This window comes from Rhinichthys klamathensis, unplaced genomic scaffold (genome assembly GCF_029890125.1).
Source record: "Rhinichthys klamathensis goyatoka isolate OS25496 unplaced genomic scaffold, OSU_Roscu_1.1 h1tg000004l_1, whole genome shotgun sequence".
In the NCBI taxonomy this organism is placed as follows: Eukaryota; Metazoa; Chordata; class Actinopteri; order Cypriniformes; family Leuciscidae; genus Rhinichthys; species Rhinichthys klamathensis.
In genome coordinates this window covers 509483-533762 of record NW_026606557.1, presented here as the reverse complement: position 1 = coordinate 533762, position 24280 = coordinate 509483, and the positions used below count along the sequence as shown (strand labels likewise).

Here is a 24280-nt window from a genome sequence, read left to right as displayed (position 1 = left end):
AGTGTCGTCGCGCGCTGCGCAGGGAGTTCTGACGCGGTTATTCCCCTCACGAGCTTCTACTCATTGATACTTCACTAAAATCTACAGAGATGGTCCTTTGTCTTCTGGATTACTTCTGACTCTATTTGGAAACTATTATGAGTAGGAGTTCAACACCACCAAATGAATGACCTGCTGATTACTTTGCTCAGCAATCTTCGGATGTTTTTCTTCGAGCAACTTCATCAAAGAGCTTTCAGTTAAAGGAAGGCGTTTGCTTTAAGCTCGCATATTAAGAAACGCAACCGGGGGGAAAAAGATTAAAAGTAAATTATGTATTTTTTAGTTCGTATGTTGTTGCACAGCCCGCGTGAAAAATGATTGCTGTAAATAGCGAGTGTATAACTATGATGAGAAGATGCCTGATGACGTTCAAACCGTTCAGGTAAGACTTGACAATCTTATCTAGGACTCATTTTAAATGTTCAGATATTGCAGATATTTGACACAACTAATGTGAGACCTTATTAATGTGAGATCAAACAATGTAACAGAGGTAACAATATTTCTGTCGTTTTGTTTAATTTCTTTATGGTAGTGTAGGAACAAACCAGATCATAGATAGATAGATAGATAGATAGATAGATAGATAGATAGATAGATAGATAGATAGATAGATAGATAGATGCTTACCATGATCATTTTTGTGAGAAATATTTCGCGGCAAACTTATCGACCTTGTCTAGTTCGTATCCTCGAACAAAGCTGAAATGATGTCAAACTTCGTCTCTTCACTGTTACCACATGAAAGTATATCTGCAAAGAAAGACAACTGCTTACTGCAAATTACATGGTGTGGATTTATGGAGGTAGTGGAACTATTTTAGGCTCTTGAGAGGATTTCATTGATGTTGTCAGAAGAGCTTCAGGAAAGGATATGAGGATGGTGTAAGAAGAAGTGAGACTCTGGTGAGCTTTCGCGCTGTTTTCACACAGTGGCGGGAATCCAGCAGCGCGAGGATGTGGGTCATTCTGTTCTGCAGGAGCTCTGCAACTTATAAAATGAATATGATTATGCTATAGTTTAAGCCATTTCCCCCCTATATAAAAGAGTGTTACAGATATATGCTGTGGTCGAACTCAGACAATTAAATTGTATTAATTAGCAGATTTAATTAGGCCTATATTGTGGAAATAAAATAAAAATAATGCCTAGATGATTACATCATCATCATCAATAAGTAGCAAACATTGTCATCACATTTTCTCTGGTTTTTCTTGCCATAATAAACACAGTTACAGCAGCCAGAGATAAAAAAAAAAAAAAAAAAAAAAAAAAAAAATATATATATATATATATATATATATATATCAACATTCGAACTGCAAAACTAAAGCAAACTGATCACCATAATAGTGACTTTTTATTATTGTGTTTCTCTTCTCTTCAGTGATTCTGCTTGCTATCATCAGGTGTCTTCAATAACGCTCAATCATCACTCAATTAATCACTAATCTAATTAACTCTAACACTGCTTCAGTGTTACTCTGCTGATGGTTCCCATAATAACACTTGATTTGGGCACATTAATAGTGTTTTGAATTCCACCTTTTCTACCCTCAAATATCTGTAATGCAAATGTTAATTCACCTTAGGATGAATAAGAATTATTATTATTGTTTTAAATAAGCACTAGCAGTGCTCAAACAGCTGGGTTGGTTGGGTTAATTTGATAAATTTTTGCTCTACCATAAGCTTTTAAGCTCATTAGAAAAACGTACAAAACGCAAAATACGTTGTGTCGTTCACGTTTTGCGACAGTTTAAAAGTGAAATGTCCAGTGAGTTGCACTAAAAGCGTGTTTATTTTTAGATGAACGTGAATATGGCAACGTTTTATTACGTTGAAGTTTGTACATATCACCGCAGTCCTGAATTGAAATGTCCGGTGAACGACGCTTAATGCTCCATTTTACAACAACGTACACCTACACTAAACCCTAAACCTACCCGATAATGTTAACAAAAGCAAATGTGACATAAAAAGGCAATTTTAACCATGGCATTTTAGCTTGTTTTTAAACTCTTGTCTTTGAGCTCTTTTATCATGACTCGTCTTTCTCGGGAGTCGTACCCGAGCTCTCTACATGTACAATTCTGTACCAGCTGAGCTACCGAGCAAGCTTAGTACATCAGTAAAAATCACACATATGGAGGTGGTTAAATGGTGCAAACTCCAAAATATATTAATTTACAAATCATGCACTGTGGTAAAATGTGTTTTGAGGTCATAACATAATTGTGCAAATAGCCGTGTGAAAAAAAAGTCTTTATTAATCCATAATCTGCCCCTGTAATCATAATTGTGTGTGAAAACGATTAAAAGCGCTTGCTGTTTTACTGCCTCTAGTGTTCACTTCTGTTAGAAACTGCAGTGATATTTACCTGATGGTTCATATTTTGTGGCGCTGCAAAAAGTGTACAGGGGTACATATTTCCTATGAGACAGGTTGATAAACTGCCATCCTACACACCTGTTTCTGATATGACTTTTTGAAGTTTAAAGAAACAATTCACCCAAAAATGAAAATTCTATCATTATTGTGACATTATACCATTGTGGCTTTCACACCGGAGGAAACTTTTCATAATTCCTAGAACTATTGGTGTAAGTACCCGGATTTTGGTGTGTTCGCACCGTAGAAACTAGGAATTATTTTAGTTCTAGGAACCTCTTTTTGGAGGGACTAATTTAGCTCCAACTTCAGAGTTGGGTCTAACCCAGCACTATAGGAACTACCAGTGATGTTAGTGTGCGCTGATTGGCCAAATGCACGTAAAACACCAGCACCCGCCATTAAAAAAAAAAAAAAGCTGAGTAAACACACAGATTCTAGCCTATGTATTTACTCCACAAACTATCTCTAAGAACATGTAAAACAGTGATAGATGGACCTCTTAACCTTTACGCTAAGGAGAAATTCCAACGCCACTTTGAGAGGACCAAGCCAAACATGATTATGTATTTCTGCTCAGCAACACTGGACATCAACCACACGGCATACGCTAATACCTTTTCATTACTGATACTTTCTATGTATAACAGTTCTATTTAATAACGTATTAGACGGGACTGTTTGATAGATCGTAAACTAATGAACACGGAGAATGTCTGCACTGTGTGCTTAGACTCTGGCTGGCGTTCAGCGCCGTCAAAATAAAAGTCACAACAACAAGAGCGGCGTATGTCACATCAGAGTTCCTAATGGTGGTACCATTGGTTCCTAAAGGGAACCATTAGTTCTCAGGGAAACACCCTTGTGGCTAGTTCCTAGAACTACCAGGTGTGAAAGCCCCTCATGTCTTTCCAAAAATGTATATGCTGTTATTTTCCATAAAATGACAATGACCATGTCTGAGAGGCTCTAAAAACGAAAAAATTTTCCTACCATGCAGACCATTTGACCCTTGTTATATTCCAAGTTCTGTCATGGCAACTCTCTGGAGATTGGCATGGTAATAGATATGGCAATGTTAATGTATTTGGTCTAGGCGGAATAGATGTGCAAGTACCGAGACTTATTACTGTGAATATACATTCACAGACATTGCTGTGAGCATGTAAGACATTCTGCTGCTGCTGCACATGTAACATACATGATTTAAACCGTAGCAGATCTATACAGGTGGAGCTGGGGAAGGTGGAGAGTTTCTGGAAGCGCTGCATACTGTGTCATGCAGACAATGATGTGATCGCTACCAAACAAGTCAAAGACTTCTGAGCCTGCGCCATCTAGATTTTCATGCCAGAACTAGGTAATAATCGTATAATAGTGTTGTACGAGGAACAGTCGCATTGACGGTCTATTCCAAATCTTCTCCTCCTTCTGCTCCTTTATGGTGCGTTTTTTTTGGAGTCTGACAGACGTGGTAAATAAACTATCCTTTTATAGTAAAGAGTTGTGCTAATGTTTTTCTCATCCAATACATACATAAATAAAGCTTTAATTCATTGGGTGAACTATTCATTTAAAGGACAAGTTTCACAAGGACAACATACTAACAATACACTTCTCATACTTGATCCTCATCAATGTCTGGCTTGAAAGTCTTTTTCACAGGTTTTTTTTCTTGTTCCACCCCAGCACATTTATATCTGTCTGTCTCGGTCTGTCTTTTTCAGGATATTTGTGGCGGGAATCGGTTTCTTCAGTCTGTGCTTCTTAATGACCTCTCTGGGGGGGCAGTTCTCGGCCAAGCGACTGGGCGATTCCCCATTCAGCATCCGAACCGAAGGTACATTAATAACTGGCAGCTCTGCACGTCCACCTGTGCTGACCATATGCATGTCTAATTCATCCTGTGGCATTTGGAAAGTGTCATTTTATGGGATCTTTAATGGGGTCAATGGAGGATTTCACGTTGGCCTTTAACAGGCTTGATTATCCAGGGGTCGGTGTGCTGTGAATAGCATCTCTGGCTGTCGAAGACCCCATTTGTCTTCAGTCATCACTTTTTATGAAAATAGATCACACCAGAGGCTAGAGGTCTCGTCACTGCAAATGCCAAAAAAGAACCTGTCCATGAGAAAGACTCGCCCAAAAAATAACATTCAGTCATCATTTACTCACTCATCAAGGGTATTCGTGAAAGTTGATGAATGAAGGGTGTTCCAGATATGATGCCGGCACAGATTCTATGTGACCTGGTTGAGATCGTCTTCTCTGCAATAGATGCATGCGATGCTGACTTAGAATTTAGCGAGGTAGCGTAATTATGCCGTCTACCTTTTGTGAAAGCTTAGATGTAGGAATCTCACCCATACTTCTTTAAAATTCTGCCTACATGGGCTCACTACAGAGGTTTTGGAAGAGAGCCAATATGTTTAATATTCAGTTCCTTTCTAGTTTCAACACCGCTGTGCCCAACAGGAAATGGTGTACCCAAATGTGGCAAATAGCCATCTTAAGAGCTCCACTCGGTAGCTGGAAAATTGGAAAACTGTTTCATGGTGTGCTCAGCAAACCCCAGTATAAGGCTGAAGATGATGGATTAGTGTTCTGTGATGTTGTGGGAGAGGTCGCATGGAGAAAAGAGGGGGAGAGTGAGAGAAAGAGAGCACAATCTGATTAATTAACCACTCCCAGGCTGAGGTCTTGAGAAAGCATCTGGCTCTCGCTCATTAAACACTGCCTGCTGATCAGCCAGAGATGGACGTCAATGTGTTTTGGGAGCCCAGCGCTGACATGTGAGATGTGAGGGTTACTTTAAAATGAATTCCAGTTACAAATGACTAATTATTTCAAACTAAGTGCATATGAATTACTTAAAATGCAGTCAGTATCCAAATATCACTACATCACTACACATATTGCAATCTGGCTTTGAGATTTTTTTTAAGTTGCTGCAAGAAATGAAAATAAAGACACAAGAATTGTCATATCTGCTAGATCAGGTGTTTTCAAACTGGGCTCCGGGGATCGCCAGGGGGCCGCAAGTTAGTGACGGGGTCTGTGGAAAAGTCTAGAAAAGAAATGTAAAAAAATATATAATTCTGTGTATAAATTGGATGTGTATAAAAGATAAATGTTTTGGATAGGGGTCCCTCATGCGAGAATTGTCATATTTGGGGGGCTGTGGCATCTAAAAGATTGATAACCCCTGCACTAGATGAGTCAAGTCAAGTCAGCTTTATTTATATAGTGCTTTTTACAATACAGATCGTTCCTTTACAGTGATAACAGGAAAATAATGCAACAAAGTTTATTTCTAGAAGAAAGTATCGTCATAGTCTAGCTTAAGTAATTGCAGTGATGGTTCATTTTTGTTGTAAAAAAGTTATTAATTTAGTTCATTTATATATATATAGCTAGTTCTCATTAGTTCAGTTCTCATAAAATGGTGCCAATGCATGATTTATAGTTATATAGACTTATACTTACAGTTATATATATAGATGACTTATAGTTCATCCAAAAATAAAAATGTGTATGTTATTATAAACATGCAGTTATTTATATTGTTGTTGTTTTTTTCTGTGTAACTTAAAATGGTCTTTTGTTTGTTTTTTGGAGTTACATTTGAGAATGTTGAACGCTGGGTCGTTATTGTCACGTTTAGTTTCTACATTACAGAATTTTCTGACAATTTTTTTATTGTACATCTGTAAGGGTCACCAGCTGGAGTGCCCTTGAGAGGGTCCAGAGGGCACTCCACATCAGATTATCGTCATTCCCTCACAAACTACATCTGCCATAACTCACTGCCTGGACTCTTCATCCATTATCACATTCACCTGTGTCTCATTATCTTGTTTAGCTCACCCCATATAAGCCTGGTTTTCTCATTCATTATCTGCAAAGTCTTGTTTAGTGTTACACTGCAATTCCAAGCATTCTCCCTGGTTTCATGTCTCTTGTTTTTGGATTCCTTGCCTGTTCCGTGGATTACTATTTTTCCCGAGTTCCTTGTTGTGTTTTTGTATGGACTGCCTGCCTGTGTTTGACCTTGCCTGTACTTTGGATTACGTCTTTGGATATACCCTGTTCAATAAAAACTGCATTTGGATCCTCAACCTTCTTGTCTCGGAGCAGTTCGTGACAATTACAGTATTAAAGTAAAACAATGCTGACATACACCAATTATGTATATAATATCACCATTATGTATAAATACTTAACAATTTACAATTTTTTTTTTTTTTTTTTTTTTTTTTGGTAGCACTTTATTTTACAGCCCTGTCTCCCATACCATGTACTTATTATAGCAATTACAATAACTGGGTAATAACTAGGTACCATGTAGTTACCTTATATTACTTTCTTAGGTAAGTGCACATACTGTAAAATAAAGTGTAGCCATTTTTGGGGGGGCATTGCTGATCTAACAGTAATGTTTAGCTTTTAGTAATATATCTCAATGCTCTCTGTTGGTCCCTAAGAGAAACCCTGCTGATTCTCTGATCCTCTTCCACATAAGAGATCCACCAGCTTTTACACCCTCACTCTGGCCATGTTCTATCTTGAATAATACCATCCAACATATGTTCTGGGATTATGCCTCTAATGGATACTAATGGCTATTCTAAGAAAGGTTTGTTATTATACATTTTTAATGAAAGCTTGCGTGTGGGTTGATGCAAGGAGCACTTTGTCCGTTTTAAATAGCAGGAATGTGTTAGTTAAGCAAGAAATACAGGATGCCTAGCATTACAGCCATAAAACTAGCTTTCAAACTTGGTTGCATTTAGAGAATACAACCCTACACTGGACAGGCTCTAACTTATTACTATTCTAAATGGAAATATAACCTATCTGATTTAATCTATAATCTAGTAGTCAAAATATTGCTGAAATGTGTAGATTTAGATGCGTCATTATTAGGGATTCGAAAATATTATCTTTTTCATGCAGTGGATGGTGAATCATACATCCGATATCAAAATTAGGTGTGTTAATGCCTTTTCACAGCTGTTTATACATTTTCTACTCATGAACCTAACAATAAAAATTATTATTTTCTTTTTAAATTGAAAAGCAAATTATCAGAAAGTACACGGACACTAGCAACACACTAATGTATTTTAAGTACTATTTATTACAACAGTGCTCTGTTCAAGGGGTCATGACATTGATTATGTATTATTATTTGTATATGTTCTTTGAGGTTTACTTATTATGTTAACAATGTTTTTTAAAAAATAACCATACATAGAAAAACGTTTAACCCTCATTCTGACCCTCTGTCTGAAATGATCTGTTTTTTAAGGGGAAGCTCCTTTAAAGTGCCCATTTTTTTTCTTTCTCAGATATTACCTTTCAATTATTGTGTTATATAGATGTTAAAAGTTCTGAAAAGTTTCAAAGATCAAAGTGCACGATAAATTGATTTATTGTCAAGCAACGGATTCTGAACTGCCTGGAATGAGTCGTCAGTTGTTCCAGTCTTACTTCCTACTCGAACCTAAAGTACGGTTTGTAACAAATTTGCATAATGCTAGTCTATGGTCTTTATTGGTTGCTCACAAACAATGTTTGACCTTTTTCTACTAATTTGTTCCCTCATTATAAGTAATGGAGTTCTATTTACACTAAGCTCAAATAGCCCACCTTGTTGGCAGAGGCTATTTACACTAACTCAGATCAGAGTCACAACAGACTGGGCCATCTGACCAATCAGAGCAGAGTAGACCAATCACAACAGCTTGGGCCATCTGACCAATCAGAGCAGAGTAGACCAATCACAACAGACTGGGCAATCTGACCAATCAGAGCAGAGTAGACCAATCACAACAGACTGGGCCATCTGACCAATCAGAGCAGAGTAGACCAATCACAACAGACTGGGCCATCTGACCAATCAGAGCAGAGTAGACCAATCACAACAGACTGGGCCATCTGACCAATCAGAGCAGAGTAGACCAATCACAACAGACTGGGTCATCTGACTAATGAGAGTCGGTCAGTGCTCACCAGTGGGTGCTCACACTACATGAGAGTCATGAGACCAACGTATGTTTGAGAGCGCTCTCATGTTTAATGTCATTTGTTGTTAAAAGAACGCCATAGAAACTGCTTATATCACAGGATCCAACACTGTTGATGATTATGAAGTAAATTACTTGGCTGGCAATATATTAAAATTTGTATTACTTTACTATACTTTTAATTTATCTTGTTCAATGCATGCATTTTATCATCTTTTGCTATATACCGCAAATTAAACCAGATGATTTAAAAAAAAACTGTATTTTCTGCAAGCTTTTTTTTCATGGTTAATTTAGGTATCTTTCCAAAAAAGGAAACTTAACCAAATGACAAGGAGTTCATGTAATTCATAAATGTATGCACACTAAAGCATGCATCAAAAAAAAAAAAAATCATTTTAGACAAGTTACCATTTTAGGTACCAAACAAGACCTTATGAAGATACCAAAACAAAACAAAACAAAACAAAACAACAACAACAACAAAAAAAAAACTAAACCAACCACCTTGACTGCATTATATGCCTATACATGGTTCCCACAGGCCAATTAATGTCACGTGACCTCCCCGGAGACGCCATCTTTGAGGGCATAAGCTGCTCTGTTTACAAAGTTTTACAAGCAAATTTCGAATATTTCTTTCGGTTTATTATGTTACGAAAATCATGAAGAGACAAAGTGGCAGAGATTATAAAGAGACTCTATTAACACAAGACAGAGAGAGGTACAATGCGAAAATTTCAGTCATAAATGGTGTGGAGGAAGCACCGAGCACTGATTATGCAGCTTTGCTGTATTATCATGACAGTATTATCATGTGTAACGTTACCATTATCTGGTATTTTATACACATGTGAGCAATTCCGAGCCTGGAAATCACTGGAGGCGTACAATCAGTTTGTCGAGGGTTGGGTTGGTGACGTTTGCTCAAGTGCAATCAATGGAAAAGTAGTCATCATAGCGAATGTATGTAGCGTGATGCTAGACTATCTGTCTATTAAAAAGCCATAGCCTTCACAACTTAATTCCTGTTCCCCTTATAACAGTCATCGGTGCTTTCTGTAATATGCATGTACTTATTTGTACACTGAAGAATAGGGTTGGAACGGTACATGTATTCGTATTGAACCGAAACTGTACGGGCGTCACGGTTCAGTGCATGAATATACACGGTATAAAAATAAATAAAACTCGCGTGCAAATTAATTAACGATAATGTAATGCGGAACTACTTTATACGCGGGTTCTTTAGGGACATAATCCGAGATTGCAGTGCTGGAGAGTGTGTGTGTGTGTGTGTGAGAGTCGCGCGCGCGATCGAACAGTGGAAACTGTTGTTTTTAATACCTCGTCATTATGTTAATAGGACATCATTCAAACTGCAAAGTGTTGACTTGTTTATTATCCTCGCAGCCATAACCTCCGTCGTTGTTCTGACAAAAGCTTAGTCTTCTCAGATTCATGAAGTCTAAAGACGGGTATATTGTAAAATCCAAATTTAACTGAACCTCCGGCACGATTTGAACATCCATTGGCCCAGCAGGAGATGACCATTTTCACTTTTTATCACGAAATTAACTCGTTTCAGCTTCTTCTTCTAATATTCTGCCCGAAACATGCCCACAGAAATGGCGCCGGGTTGGCAAATGCCCGTATGTTGTGACCTCATGTGGGAACTATGTATTACAGTACACAGATCCATTCAGAATTATGGAATGTGGAAACAACGTGAATGTACTGAAATGTGTTTGTTTGCGCATCAATATAACGACGTAAATTGCGTTGACACAATTTCACATGCAGTAAACGGTCACTGTTATGATTGGCTAATTTCACTGTTGCACGCGAGTAAGCGAATGCAAATGTAAACGATCACTGTCATGTCTACTACCCTCACGTTCATATTCAAATTGCAATTCTGCATCTTGTTTTCTAGCTCAATTCCATTCTGAATGATGCACAACCCTGTTAGTCGAGTCTCCCGCGTGCTTTGTATGGTGTTTGGTTGCTAGTGACATATAAATCTGTAGATTGCAGGGCTTTGACACAACATCCTCTAGGAAGGTCTTTAGATTTCAGTTGGAGTCGTCCCAGTGCTTCATCACACTCTGGCAGATATCTGCACCGCTCCGAGATGAAAATCAGCGCTTCTCTTTCCTTTAGACAGTCAATGCAGGGTTCAAAAACCGTGGCCTTTGACAGTTGTGGCACACAGGCACAGCAGGAGATGAAAACACTGATTCTATTATAAGCCTGTATCTTCATGTATAGAGGTCTTTTCTCACTTGTATACACAGTGGGACACAAATGTCTGAGACCACGCTGAAAAGTCTGGCCTCAGATCTCAGATTTGAATTGAAAGTTTTGAAAAGGAATGTCAAATGAATTCGAAACAAATCTCGGCACTATTTCCGAGCCACAAATCAAATGTAATCAAACGACTGCTGCTAAATCAATCAAACCTATTGCAGATTATTAGTATCATTACAATATTTTCTTTAAGGAGTTGAATGAATTGAAAGGATACAGCGGTGATATAATCATCCCCAGTCCCCTCGCCACGAGATGTGCCCTAGTTTCTCCAGCATCCATGTTTTCCTCCTTGCACTGTTGTGTATTTATAATGCTAAACGAGGGTCTAATGGGAACGGGAGCCGAGTTCTTTCACACACTCTGAAGGAGTCTGCTGTTGGATTCTTGGGGTGAAATTAATGCTGTAAATATTTGCTTCAGCACATTTTCAAAAGACTTCTCTATAATAATAATACTACTAAAATAAACTGAACAAATTCATTGCAGATTAGATCAAACTTTTTAGAGTAGACCTTAAAGTCAACAGGAGCTTAAAATGCAACTCATTTTAAATCTGCCTTGCACTTATTGGGTCTCATTCATGAAACACGAGCAGAACGAATTTTTGTGTAAATCGTGTGTAAAGTGGTTCTGGCGTAAATTTTCAGAATTATTAAAATGTTCGTATTCTCCAAATGTTAGTACACAAGAAATCTACACCTGCTCCCAGCCACGCGTAAATAGTGCACTTAACACCCGAACGTTTTGCTCATTAATAAGGCTGCATTTTAATTCACCTTAATCGGGTACATATTTAAACAGCATTTTGAAAAAATATTATATATAGTAATTACATACGGTTTTTCTTATTATGAGAGCCAGTAATAGCATCTGCGATGGTGGTCCTTCTCCAGTTTGAATACTATTTTTCCGAAGTGAACTAATTCGTTTTTTGCTCTCAAGCTTAATGTCGAACCATTTTCTTCTCACTTCTGGGAATGTTCGATTAACAGATGAAACTCCATTAACTGCATCTGTAATATGCTGCCAATAAGCTTCCTTTTTTTTAGGACCCGATACGCCACTATGTACGCTTGAAAATAAAATGTGGCGTTTTGAATGAACTTCTGATAATAAAACTTCAATTTCTGCATCTGAGAAATTTTTTTTTTCATTCGCATTCATGTCCTAATATGGGTAACACTTTATAATAACTGCATGCTATTAATCATTTGTTAAGCATGAGTAAACAGTTAATTCATCATTTATAAAGCATTAATAGACATTAATAAGCAGTTTATAAATACAGCTATAAACGCTTTTTTTCTTGATTTATAAATGCGTTTAATAATTGTATTTTCATACCTTGTTAATGATCAATTAATAATTTCTAAATTAAGTATAGCATTTACAAACAAGAGTTGTCAGTCATTCATAAGATCACTTAGAAAGTGTAAGTAAATGTAGTAAATACAGGTAGTTATAAAGCATTTAGTAGTGGTCAGTTAACTATTTTGTGAGCTAATCTAAAGTGAGGACTATTCATGCCTTGTAAAGCATTTATAAAGGAGATTTAAAGGCGCATCAATCTTCTAAACAGTAAAATATAACAAACACAACACAGTGATACAGAACATAGAAATATTTAACAGCCTTTAAATCTCCTTTATAAATGCTTTACAAGAAATGAATAGTCCTCACTTTAGATGAGCTCACACACATAGTTAACTGACCACTACTAAATGCTTTATAACTACCTGAATTAACCCTGAATTACAGCATAAATACATGTTAATAAAGCATTTATTAACACACTAAGTAACCATCACTATATGTCTGAATAATAAGATGTATGAATGTACATTTAAATAGTTTATTAATCATTTACTTACACGTTCTAAGTAATCTTGTGAACCACTGAAATAACTGGTTTATAAAAAATGCAATTATTCATTTAGAAATAATAAATTGATCATTAATAAAGGATGAAAATACAAGTATTAAACAAATTATAGATATGCTTGTAAATCAAGAAGAAAGCATTTATAGCTGTATTAATAAACTGCTTATTAATGTCTATTAATGCTTTATGAATGATGAATTAACTGTTTACTCATGCTTAACTAATGATTATTAGCGTGTAGTTATTATAAAGTGTTACCCGACTGATTGGAATTCATTAACACACACACACATTTCACTATCACATCTGACGTTTACGAAGTATTTGTGAATCAGGAGAAGAGTTTTCGGGAAGGTCTCTTTACGCGCAAATCACTCGCATATTTACTCGTATATTTACGAATGTTTCATGAATGAGACCCAGTGTACGTATAGTCAACAGAATGTGTAAAAGGGACCGTCAAAATAAAGTGAATCCCAAACAGGTAGCTTACCAGGTATTGACTTTCTTGTTTTTTCTTCATAATAACATGAACATTATAATGTAAACAGGATCAGTTTAGATTCCATGTTGATTTTAAAATGTATGTGTGCTTGTGTGTTCATACCGCTTTGTATATGTATGCCATCAAGCCCGCTCATGCTAAATATCTTGGGCAGATGTGGGCACACATAGCATTTGGAGCTAGTGTGACCTGCCGCTCTTCAGAAGCCCTCAGGTCATCTTACGGCTAGTGAGTCATAAGTAAACCGATGCAGTTTCACGGCAGCATCTCTCGTCTTCTGTCACGTACTCCCACGGTTGCTGTCAGACAGAGTCGAGCTAAAGAGCTCAAGAATTTCACACCGACTCACTAGGCAGAATCCGGGTTTGTTTTCTTCACACTTTAACACCAACATACCTGGGGGAAAAATAGCTGGAATTAAGTGCAGTCAATACTTGAATTTTTAGTAGCAAAAACAAATGTCACTCCTAGTTTGCATGCATGTATATAAATAATATTATTAGATGGTGTTATATAATTACACATATCATTTAGTATATTTATTATAATAATATATAGTATAAAATTAATTTAAACACAAACGAAGAGCCGTTTACACGACACTGTTTTCAACTAAAAAACTAAAAACGTATGCGTTTTGGCCGTTCATTTACACGACTGATGTTTTGGGGCCTGAAAACGCAAACTTTTACAAGCTTTTGAAATCGATACCATTATCATCTCTGTGTAAACTACAAAAATGTAATTTGTGAAAACACAAACAGTGATGCCATGCGTATGCGTATTATGTGTTCAGTATATAGGCGTATAGCGTTTCTTTAGAAAGTTACATCGCCACCTACTGGCCTGGCGTGAAAAATACAGCGATTTTAGTCGTTTTCGCAGATCTGTGTAAACGGGGATCGGTTTGACAACGTTGTCGTCTGTACGCGAAAGACACAAAGGGGAAAATTTTCGTTTTTAGTACATAATTTTTGTGTAAATGTACTCTGAATTATCTTTCATTTTATCTAATAAGAAAATACCTTCATATGGACAGTGTGACAAATGTCTCTGTCCAATAATGATGTGCAACAAAACACTGTTAGTTGCACAGAAACTGTTTTAGGGTTTGGTTATGGTTATGCTTTCATGAGTTTTATTTTTATAGTTCACACCCTTTTGGTCCCTTTAGTTCATTTAGTTCACGGTTTCTTCGTCTCATGTGTCATATTCTTATTGGTTCTCATTCTCATTGGTTTGATTAGTTCTACTTGTCATTGGTTGTTTTTGTCACGTGTTTCCCCATGTCCATGTAAATACTGTGTATCCCCAACGCATTCTCATCCTTTGGCGTCCTATAGGTGACGCCATATGACATTTCGTTGAAATCTTACGCACATGGCATCCTTTAGCGTCAAGATAACACGCACTGTTATGGGTAGGTGTAGGTCTGGGGTAGAGTACGGTTATGACGCCTTGGGTTCTGCGTCTCATATTGATGCTAAAGGATGCCATGTGCGTAAGATTTCGACAAAATGTACAAAGCGTCACATGTATGACGCCAAAGGATGAGAACGGGCTGGTATCCCTCATATTTCCATTGTTCCTTGTCTAGATTTGATGTTGTAACCTGCTGTGGGTGAGTCTCTTGTTTCTCGGTCAAGTCAGGTTTTGTTTGTCTTGTGTTTTGGTTATGGATATAAATAAAGCTTCCCTTGGGTTCTTATTTCAGCTTGCCTCAGTGGACTTCATGTTACAGCCTATAAATGAACTTTATGCATCTATTTAATTAGCTGTGATCATTAGTCTAATTACCTTTGAATAGATCACAGCGGTTCTTTTTTACTTTTACTGTGTTGCCAAATGGTTTACCACTGATAAATCAGTTAAAGGCTTAAAATAGGAAGTCAGCTAAATCCACTAGACAAAATATTGACAGAACTATGGGCTGTGTTTCCCAAAATCACAGATCGTAAAGACCTTTGGTGGCTTCTACGATCTACGTGATACTTTTGCGAAATGCAGCCCTGGTCAATTTGTCCAAGTTTACAAGTTATATGGCTTTGAATTGTTAAAAGATGTTCTAGAATTTTGAATTAAATGTGGGGAAAAAAGTGAGCAGATTCCTTCTGGGACCATTCATGACTAATACATGGAAGTGTTTTATGATAATTTGATATTCTGTTGCATGAACTCAATTTAAGGTCAGACTATGCTGGTGATTCTCAGTTATCTTGATGTATTTTTAGATGATTTCTTAGACAAGCTGATTTCTTAGTTCCGACTTCATTAAAATACTGAAAATCCATTAGGCCTCACAAGAATGTGGTTTGACCAAGATAAGACATAAAATGACTCGGCTCTGACAGAAAGCAAACATACTAATGATGATTTGACAGGCTTTTGACAGGCAATTAATTTATACACCCTTACCCATTGACTGCCAATGACATTCTGACTCAGTTCACAGTGGGTGTGATGACTTTGCTGAGTGTACTTAACTGTTTTACTTGTATGGTGGTCATCTTAATGGCAATAAAGCTTTGTGCTCATGCTTTCCAACACACATGATGTAGCCATTTTTGGGGGGAATTACTGCAGTGTATATTTAAGAAATAAAATCCCTGTAGGACAATGACTGAACAAAAGGGGGTATATAAAGAAAATGACGGATGACCATACTCAATTCGAATGGCATTAATTGCCAGGAGCCTAATGGAATTTCCTACACTTTGCATGGAGATTAAGGACATTATTGAAGCTCAAAATTAATTCATTGAGGCTATTACTGATGTCTTGTCATTTACAAATTAAAATTATGGTACTTTCAGCTTGGGACTTGTTGCACAACCACTTTGTTAAAGGGATAGTTCACCCAAAAATGTAAATGTTGTCAACATTTACTCACCCCCAACTTGTTCCAAACCTCTATGAGTTTCTGTCTTTGTTGAACACAAAAGTAGTATTTGTTCTACTATGGAAGACAACGGCTACCGTCAACTTTCTGCTTACCAACATTATTTATAATATCTTCTTTTGTGTTCATACCGGTTTGGAACAACTTGAGGGTGAGTAAATGATGACATTTTCATTTTTGGGTGAAACTATCCCTTTAAGACTGTGTTGTAAGAACTAGCAGAGAGCTAAGGTGTAATCAGTCATACTTTTCAGATTTAAATAGACCAATCTGCATTTTTTTTTGTTGTAACTAACAAGATGCATGATTTTAGCCTTGATTTTCACTCGCCGACAAATGCCAGAAATCGAAGACAAATCGGTGCTCGTTCACGCGAGTGACAATCACGCAGTGTGAATTATCAAAGACGCGATTTGAGAGAATCAACGATGTGTCAACAAAATCCTGCTGTGTGAATGTGTTCTGACTGAAAACTACAGATGACCTACAGCCAATGAAAGAACAAGATGCAGGACAGTTACAGACCAGAATATCAGTATTACACATAAGCTTTACAATCGTGCAATGTGAACTCTGCTTTAATGATCTGGTCACATCGATTATCTACTCAGTGACTTAAATTTATATTCACATCAATTTGGAATATAGTGCACAAGTCATATGGGACACATTTTTTGGTCAGTCTTGAATCTTTAAAGCCTCTGTCTCCATTGATAATTCTTTTTTCAACTAATCCTTTATAGCATTAGCAACACTTGTGTTGTCAGGAGTGCATGTATAAAAACTCAAATGCTTCCTAGGTGTGCTTACTATAGGTCACTAGCTTTTGAAACAGAGCTTTTGTTTTCCTACAGTTGAAAGTGATATTGGGATGGCGGCACGTTGAGAGCCATTCACTCTCTTCTGGATGGCAGTGGTCATTGTTTAAAGCGTAAGAGCAGTGGAGTGTGTGATGAAGAGCTGTAGCTCGAGTCGTTCCCTCTCTCTCCGTTTCAGTGGAAATATATTCCTGCACTCGGCTTTAATATTCCTAATCGTTCTACTGCTCTTTTTGCCTGTCACATGCTTTCTAATCCCTCCCGCAAGACTATTTACTTCAGTTTCAAATCCCTGAGCGAACGTTTGCTAATTGAAGCAAACACACACACACACTCTCGAATACACTTGCGTGGCATGAACTAAACACGCTTTCATCCCTGAGACACAGATGAGCCACAGTAAGACAGGGCAGAGTGTGTCTGCTCTACTAGATTGTGAAGTGTGGAGAAGAAAAAAACAACAACAGGATATGGTTATTTATATTTATTTATATCTTTCTCATTTCAGAACGCTGAAAGCAAGGGATTACGTTTTAAAGATAAAATTGAGAAGTCATAACTTTTTTATTCTGTCTTGAGTGTACCTCCTCATTTCTTTTTTTTTTTTTTCTCAAGTGACTTCATCAAACGGTACCATGCAAAGCTAGTTTCAGTTTCATTGATATGGCAGTTCATTTGGTTGGGAAAGACTTTAGTAGTTTTTTGTTTTGACGTGTGGAATATACCCACACCTGCACTCATAGAGTGGGCATTCACTGCGACTAATCATCACTAATGGTTTTGGAGAGCTATGGTGCATAATTTTGATTCTTGCTTGTGTATTTTGGAGAAAGAAAAACTATGTGATCCAATTATGTCAAGGTACCTGTTTGCATTTACTAAATGAAAATGTTATAATAAGTCATATAACATTCCATATCACACACACAGTTTTTTGTTTTCTTTATTTTTGAAATGCAAACGAAGATATTTGAGAAATTTGTTTTTTGTTTGTTTGTTTACACGATGGAAGTGGATGGCCACCAAAACTGGTTTGTTACCAACATTCTTCTAAATATCTTTATTTAGAATTTTTTTTAAAGTCATACAGGTGTACTGGAATGACATGAGGGTGAGTAAATAATGACGTAATGGGTAAACTAACCCTTTAGAGGAGGATCAGTTTTGTGGTAATCCAAATAACAAATGCTGTTGATTGATCTTATGTTGTACTGAACAAGCTATTTAATAACCACAACACCCCCAAAGACACACAGAGCAATCGAGCAACCACCCTGGAACATGCAAGCCCTAGCAACCACTAAGAACACCCTAGCAACCACTGGCCACACCCTAGCAGCTTCTTTTCAACACATTATCAACCACTCAGAACACCTTAGCAACCACGTAGCAAACCCTTGCACCATTCTATAACACTATTTTTAAAAGGCTTTGCCAAAATTCCAAGTCTTGACAAACGTTTCATTGCTAGGTCAGACTGCTACAGAATTCTAGATTCACATCACGGGCATCACAGTCAACTTAAATTAACTCAACTAATTATCTCCAGTTATACTTAAAATGATTAACAGGTTGTGTTTTGAACGTAAAAAAAAAAAAAAAATTGTCAAGGCAACTAAAAAATGTTTAGCATTTACAATGCAAGTTTGATTTTCAAAGCTAACCACATGATATGAACATTATTTGGCTCTTAAATCTTGAGGCAAACATTTTACCCGTTTTACCCCATGTATAGCATTACTTGACTTTATTCTTCTGCCAATTAGTGAAAACACATCTGTATGTTCTGCTGGAGGAAGCCCATCACACTGCACTCGCACTGCTGGAAACATTTCCTCCAGCTGTTCAGTACAGAAGACTCTCGACTCTTAGAAGACAGATGCACTGTATTGATCCCTGAGGGGAAGTTCAGGAGTAATGAGCAGTCTTAGCAGAGGATGGTTTCTATCCATTGACCTCTAGGCATCTATTGCCTCATTCTGGCTAAACTCAGCCCAGATGGAACTGAAAGCCACAATCCCTAGTTTCGATGGCCTATGTCTCAAGGAGTAAGCCAACAGGGCTTACATCATGCTACAACACCAAACTGCAGTCAATCACAGCGGTACACTTCTCCATATTCAGCAGTGAGCCAGCAGTGAATGTTTACCCAACAGCCTGCGCTGACTCAGAGTGTTTACCTATCAGGCTGCTGCTTGACTCTTATCTTAGAGTCTCCAAAAGATGCAATAGACTCTGACTTTGCTGGAGGTTTGTGAAAGTGGTTTTAAGTGTTACCAGTGGCTTGCCCGTACGAAGTACTGCATGTTTAATTTATGGTACTTTATTGTTCATAAACAAAAGAATTTCTGTAACTTGGCAAAAGTCAATGTATACACACATTTGGGCTTTTCACACTTGAAATAGTTAACCCTGGGTCATTTCGCACTTCTCATAACTTACCCGGGGTTATTATTTATTCTTCTACATTCATAAGCTGCTGTTTCACACTGTATATTCCTAAACCCTCTGTTAACATTCTTATTTGCGCATTTGAGGTTTTAGTTTCATTTATTGGACGCACAACACAAGCGACCTGTTTACATAAATGCTCTAGCATTGTGCGTCCTGGTATTATTTATGGTTAAGTATGGTAAGATATGGTTTTCCATCACCACTTGACCACCAACCCACAACTCCCAAAGCATGGTGTTTCCGTGACTGTCCAAAGTACAAGAATATGAGGCACGCGATTGGGTTCACTTACTGAATTTATGCTGTGAAAACCTCATTTAGATTTACAAATCATCACAGTATTGTCATCAAAACCATGAGCACATTTCATGCACAATCCAGCACAAATTTCACATTGATCCAGGCTGGTATATGCTGGTCAGTGCTGGTCTAGGTGGACCTGCATTGTTACGTTGTTCACAAGCAAAACAGCTGGCGAATGCTGGATTTGTCAGCAAGGACATGACTGCCAACTCTTGCAAATCAACCCCTATTCAGTATCCAGCATCTTGGCCTGGTCTGATTTGAACTAAGGCCCCATTCCAAATGTCATCCTCAACCCCTGTGGTACTCATTAGAGTCCACAATTTGGTGACAAACTGTTGCATAGGCTGTTGGGTATCAGACATTGGCATCGCTAGACTTGTTTTTTGTGAAATAACTCTGTGCCCCAGTAAATTATTGCTGTTAAATCTGTCTGATGGTGGAGATTACCATATAACGACCTGAGATTAATTTTCTCTGATAGAATTTCAGCAATCATTACATGTGTGCATCAGACTTAGCAATGCCAGATTGCGAATGAGTCCCTCTTTTGATCTAATCAGTCAAACAAGCTGATCAGTTTGCAAAAAAAAAGATTTACATTTGGACAGTTCACTCATGCACTGGTTTCTCACAGCGAAACGGGATCATTTGTAAGTCAGAAAACAAAAAGGAGGTGCTGGAGAAAGTGGATATTTACTATTGTAGGAATCTGATTTTTTTTTAGTTTGTCGGCAATGAAGCTGTTTATTGCACATGTAGTTTGTGAACAACTCTGTTGCAACTGATTGTAAAGACAATTTATTTCCATATATCTATAACAGTGTCAACATATGAGGACACTTGTTTGATCGGGGGCCTGAGCCCTAATACTAATGAAAGGTTAGAAACGCTTCTCATAGTAGACCCAACATAGCACAGTCCCATTAAAGGGTCTACAATACAGTACGTGATATTGGTCAATCAGGTATTTAGATACAGGCACATGGATTTTTCAGTACTAATGTAAAAACATGGCAATTCATAAAGGCATCCTCTAATGGACTGAAACTGACTCCCAAATCCCTAAGTAAGACTCTTGGTACTCTTTTCAGCTTTAATCTACAAAGCAAAAAGCAGTGAATAAAATTTGTCATAGAGAATGCTAGATACAGTATTACTGTATTACCCAAACCCCTTCACCCACACATACAGTATAATGGCCTTAAGGATCTCTAACACAGACACCTGCATGCTTGCACACGCAAGCAGATCCGGCTCCAGTCAGCAGTATACAGCCGCATGTGGGAGTCGTGAATCACTCTATCAGCCCTCACTGCTTAACAAATGGTGGCTTTTCAGCAAGCTAATAAATACATCAGGAAGCTGAGGCAGCATACGTTAGTAGGATTAGCAGGCACACACTGCTCGCATCCCTCACTGATCCAGAGCTTTGAAAATGGTGTCCGCATTAAAGTCAAACTTAGAACAGCACAAAGATCAAATGTATCGCTTAAGGTTCAAGAGGGTTTCGGGAATCGGGGATAATGATTTTACGTCTCAGCTGGGATTTGACTGTGGTACCGTGAACATAGTTTTGAAACATGTACTAATTCCTATAGATACCTTTTGCTTATCTGGAGACTCCACGGTCTTGTCCAATAAAACTAGATCTGGGACAAGACCAGAATGAATTTGCATGCTCGTCTAGGCTGGTTATAGTGCTGGGTTAATGCTGGCCTAGCTTGTGGACCAACATCGGCATGGTCTTCAAGTTGTCTTCGAGACAAGACCAAAACCATAGAGGGTCAAATCAAGTTCAAGTCAAGACACAGACCTAAAGAGGTCTGAACAATTTAGGCTGTGTGACTGTGCTTCCCTTTGGGATGAACAATCACACAGATCTCCACAGCACACACACAGTCGTCCAGAGACACAGTAGCACAGAGTGGATCATATTATTAAGCCTGCACAAACCACAAAAACGTAGCCTTGGTGTCGTAGTAGTTGAGTCCAGTCTAGACTGAGTCCAAATGCTCCCGAGTACATGACAAGACCAAGACTGTGAAAATATGGCCTTGGACTCAAGGCAGACTCAAGAACAAGTCTGGTCTCAAGTATTACAACACTGGATGGTTGACCAAGTCAGTCTTGTTGGATAAGATAGTCGAGATGATTGTTGAAAAACCAACAAATCAAAAACCAAAACTTATTTTCAGCAGGGATTCTCAAAGACTTTAGTATTCCATACTTCATACACTTTGGAGTGCACATCCACTTTTCAAAAGCAGAACTTAATCTCATCAGATTAAACCCCCAATAAAACCCACATATCTTGTAATTAAGCAAATGTTGGTGACTTTCTCATGGACAGTAATGAGTGAACTGTGCTGCTGGTTTTGCTATCTGCACTGTTCTGCCTACATAAAATAGGGTTGATTAAGGAGCACAAAAGGGACAGTTTTGAGTCATAATGCATTCTGATACCTTACTGCAAGGCTCCTTGTATCATTTGAATGAAATTAAGGGATTTCTTCAAGGAATATTACAGGTTATGTTTCACTAAGCAGTAACATCTGACAGAAATTTCAACCTACCCTTCAGTGAAAAAATGAATGGGAAATGTTTGAACTACCACACTTTAAAAGTGTACAATTGCATGTTAGCATATAAATTGGTGGTTGTTTACCTAGCATTTTTTGTTTTGTTTTGCTTCTATCTAGTGCAAGGGAAATAAAAGCAACTATTCAACAATCACTCACTTCATCCTAATTTGCATACAATCTGTCCTGAATTGTATGCATGATTAAAATTTGCATCCCAAATAACAGTAGACCTATGCTGAAAATAGTATTTCAAAGATGCCCAGATGGTGCACTATTTCAATGGATTTTTTGAAGTGTGCATCTGAGCAGGCTTTTTCGGTTAAGATTCGGAGGAAAAAAAGAAAGAAAAAAAAGGCTAGATTCTAAGCCTAAGGTGGTTTTCTAGCCTCATGCTGGTGGATATCTTCTGTTCAAGGTGGTCTGGTGATAGTTTGGGCAGATGAACATGAGCTAAAACAGATTAAACCAACTAAGTCCAGCATACAACCATAGGTAGTCTTTTCCAGTTTTTTTGTTAGGATTGCCTACAACCTTATAAAGAGGAGTTTATAAGCTGTATAAGTGGAGTAATGTGAGATCGAAGTAACAATGAAATAATTACACTACTTATGCTTGCATTCAGACACAAACAGTAAGTGAAAAGGGAGGTCTGAGGAATCATAACATAATTGTAGGATGTCATAATACTAATTACTTGCTCAAAATGTACTTTCTCAACCACCAATGTTGCTTAAGCAACAAACAAGATTCCAGTTCAGTGCTTTGAGAGAGAAAAAAGAGTATCAAAATTCTGCTTTTAAACACTCGTAGATCAACAAAATGACTGCTTGAATTCCCAGTACTTACAATGTCACTGAATTTCACATTTGTTTTTAGAATCTGAAGGATGTTGAACCAAACCCAGTATTTTTTGTCAAGTTAAAATACAGAACAGTGTTTGAGATTGTCTGTACTGTAGATCATTCTCAAAATAATCATTACTCATCTAGTTTTTACACAGTCTTCAAATTGATTTGGATGAATGAGAGTGCTCGCTGCACATATCTCAGAGAGCAAAAGCACTTTCAGACATCATCCAGTTAGCGTAATTAAGTTAACATCTTGACCAGAATGTTTTTTAAACTGTACAGTAGGTTCCCAGGTATAGATTTTACTCTAGATAATGCTTTCCAAGAAATCACTCATTTGGCTCACATATTTGAAGTTTGATATAAAGTAATATTTGCTTTCGAGCCAGATCTTCTGAAGAAAATTGTTGGCATCAACTAAAGGTGGGTCACGATATTTAAGCCCTCCAAAAGTTTTTAAAGAGTGTTGCGTTTTTAAGATGCCATGTCAACCTAAAGTCAGCATGAAATTAAAATGCACCTAATCTATTTCCTAAATGCATGCTATTGATCTTATTGTGAACAATTCATCCATGCATGTATTATTTTTAAATTACCTCCTAATTTGAAAATAACTTGATCTTCTGGATCATTCAGATCTGCCTTCATCCAATCAACCACCAGTTGGATGGAACCAGCATATTTTTTTTTCTTCTTCAATAAATAATTTGGTTACACTATATTTCAATGGTCCACTTTAGACATTATACTAACTAGAAGTAACTTTGCTACTACATGTCAACTAACTCTCATTAGATTGTTAGTAGACTGTTAGGTTAGAGTTCAGGTTAGTGTAATAAATTGACATGTAGTTGCAAAGTTACTTTATCAAAATAATGTGTTAGCAGTAATTAAGCAGACAGTCTATTAAGTATAATATTAACAAACAAAATATTAAGTTTGGTTTTTTTTGGTTGTTTTCCAATGGAGTCCAATGTTGTTTGGACTCTAACATTCTTCAAAATAGGTTCCACATATGCATGCAGGTTTAAAATGACACGAGGGTGAGTAAACCATCACAGAAATTTATTATAACAAATGAATCCTGCATGTTTACCATCATGATAAAAGTGTGAGCATGCTACTTGCAATGAAAGTTCAAATATCCAGCTGTGAGAATTGTTTGACCCCAAAAGAAAGTAGTTTAGCTCTGAGGAAGATCAGCCACAG

The 24280-nt window shown here is 37.4% G+C and overlaps 1 protein-coding gene across 1 annotated transcript in view; it reads left to right on the top strand.

The window, feature by feature from the left end:
* The first annotated feature begins 261 nt into the window (after nucleotides 1–261).
* The window catches only part of LOC130085090 (alpha-1,6-mannosylglycoprotein 6-beta-N-acetylglucosaminyltransferase B), a 124731-nt gene continuing 100712 nt past the window's right edge, over nucleotides 262–24280 (top strand). Inside the window, exons 1-2 of the mRNA XM_056250676.1 lie at nucleotides 262–424; nucleotides 4163–4275. Of these exons, the coding sequence (XP_056106651.1) occupies nucleotides 357–424; nucleotides 4163–4275 (181 nt within the window). The 5' untranslated portion in view covers nucleotides 262–356. The remainder of the gene's footprint in view (nucleotides 425–4162; nucleotides 4276–24280) is intronic.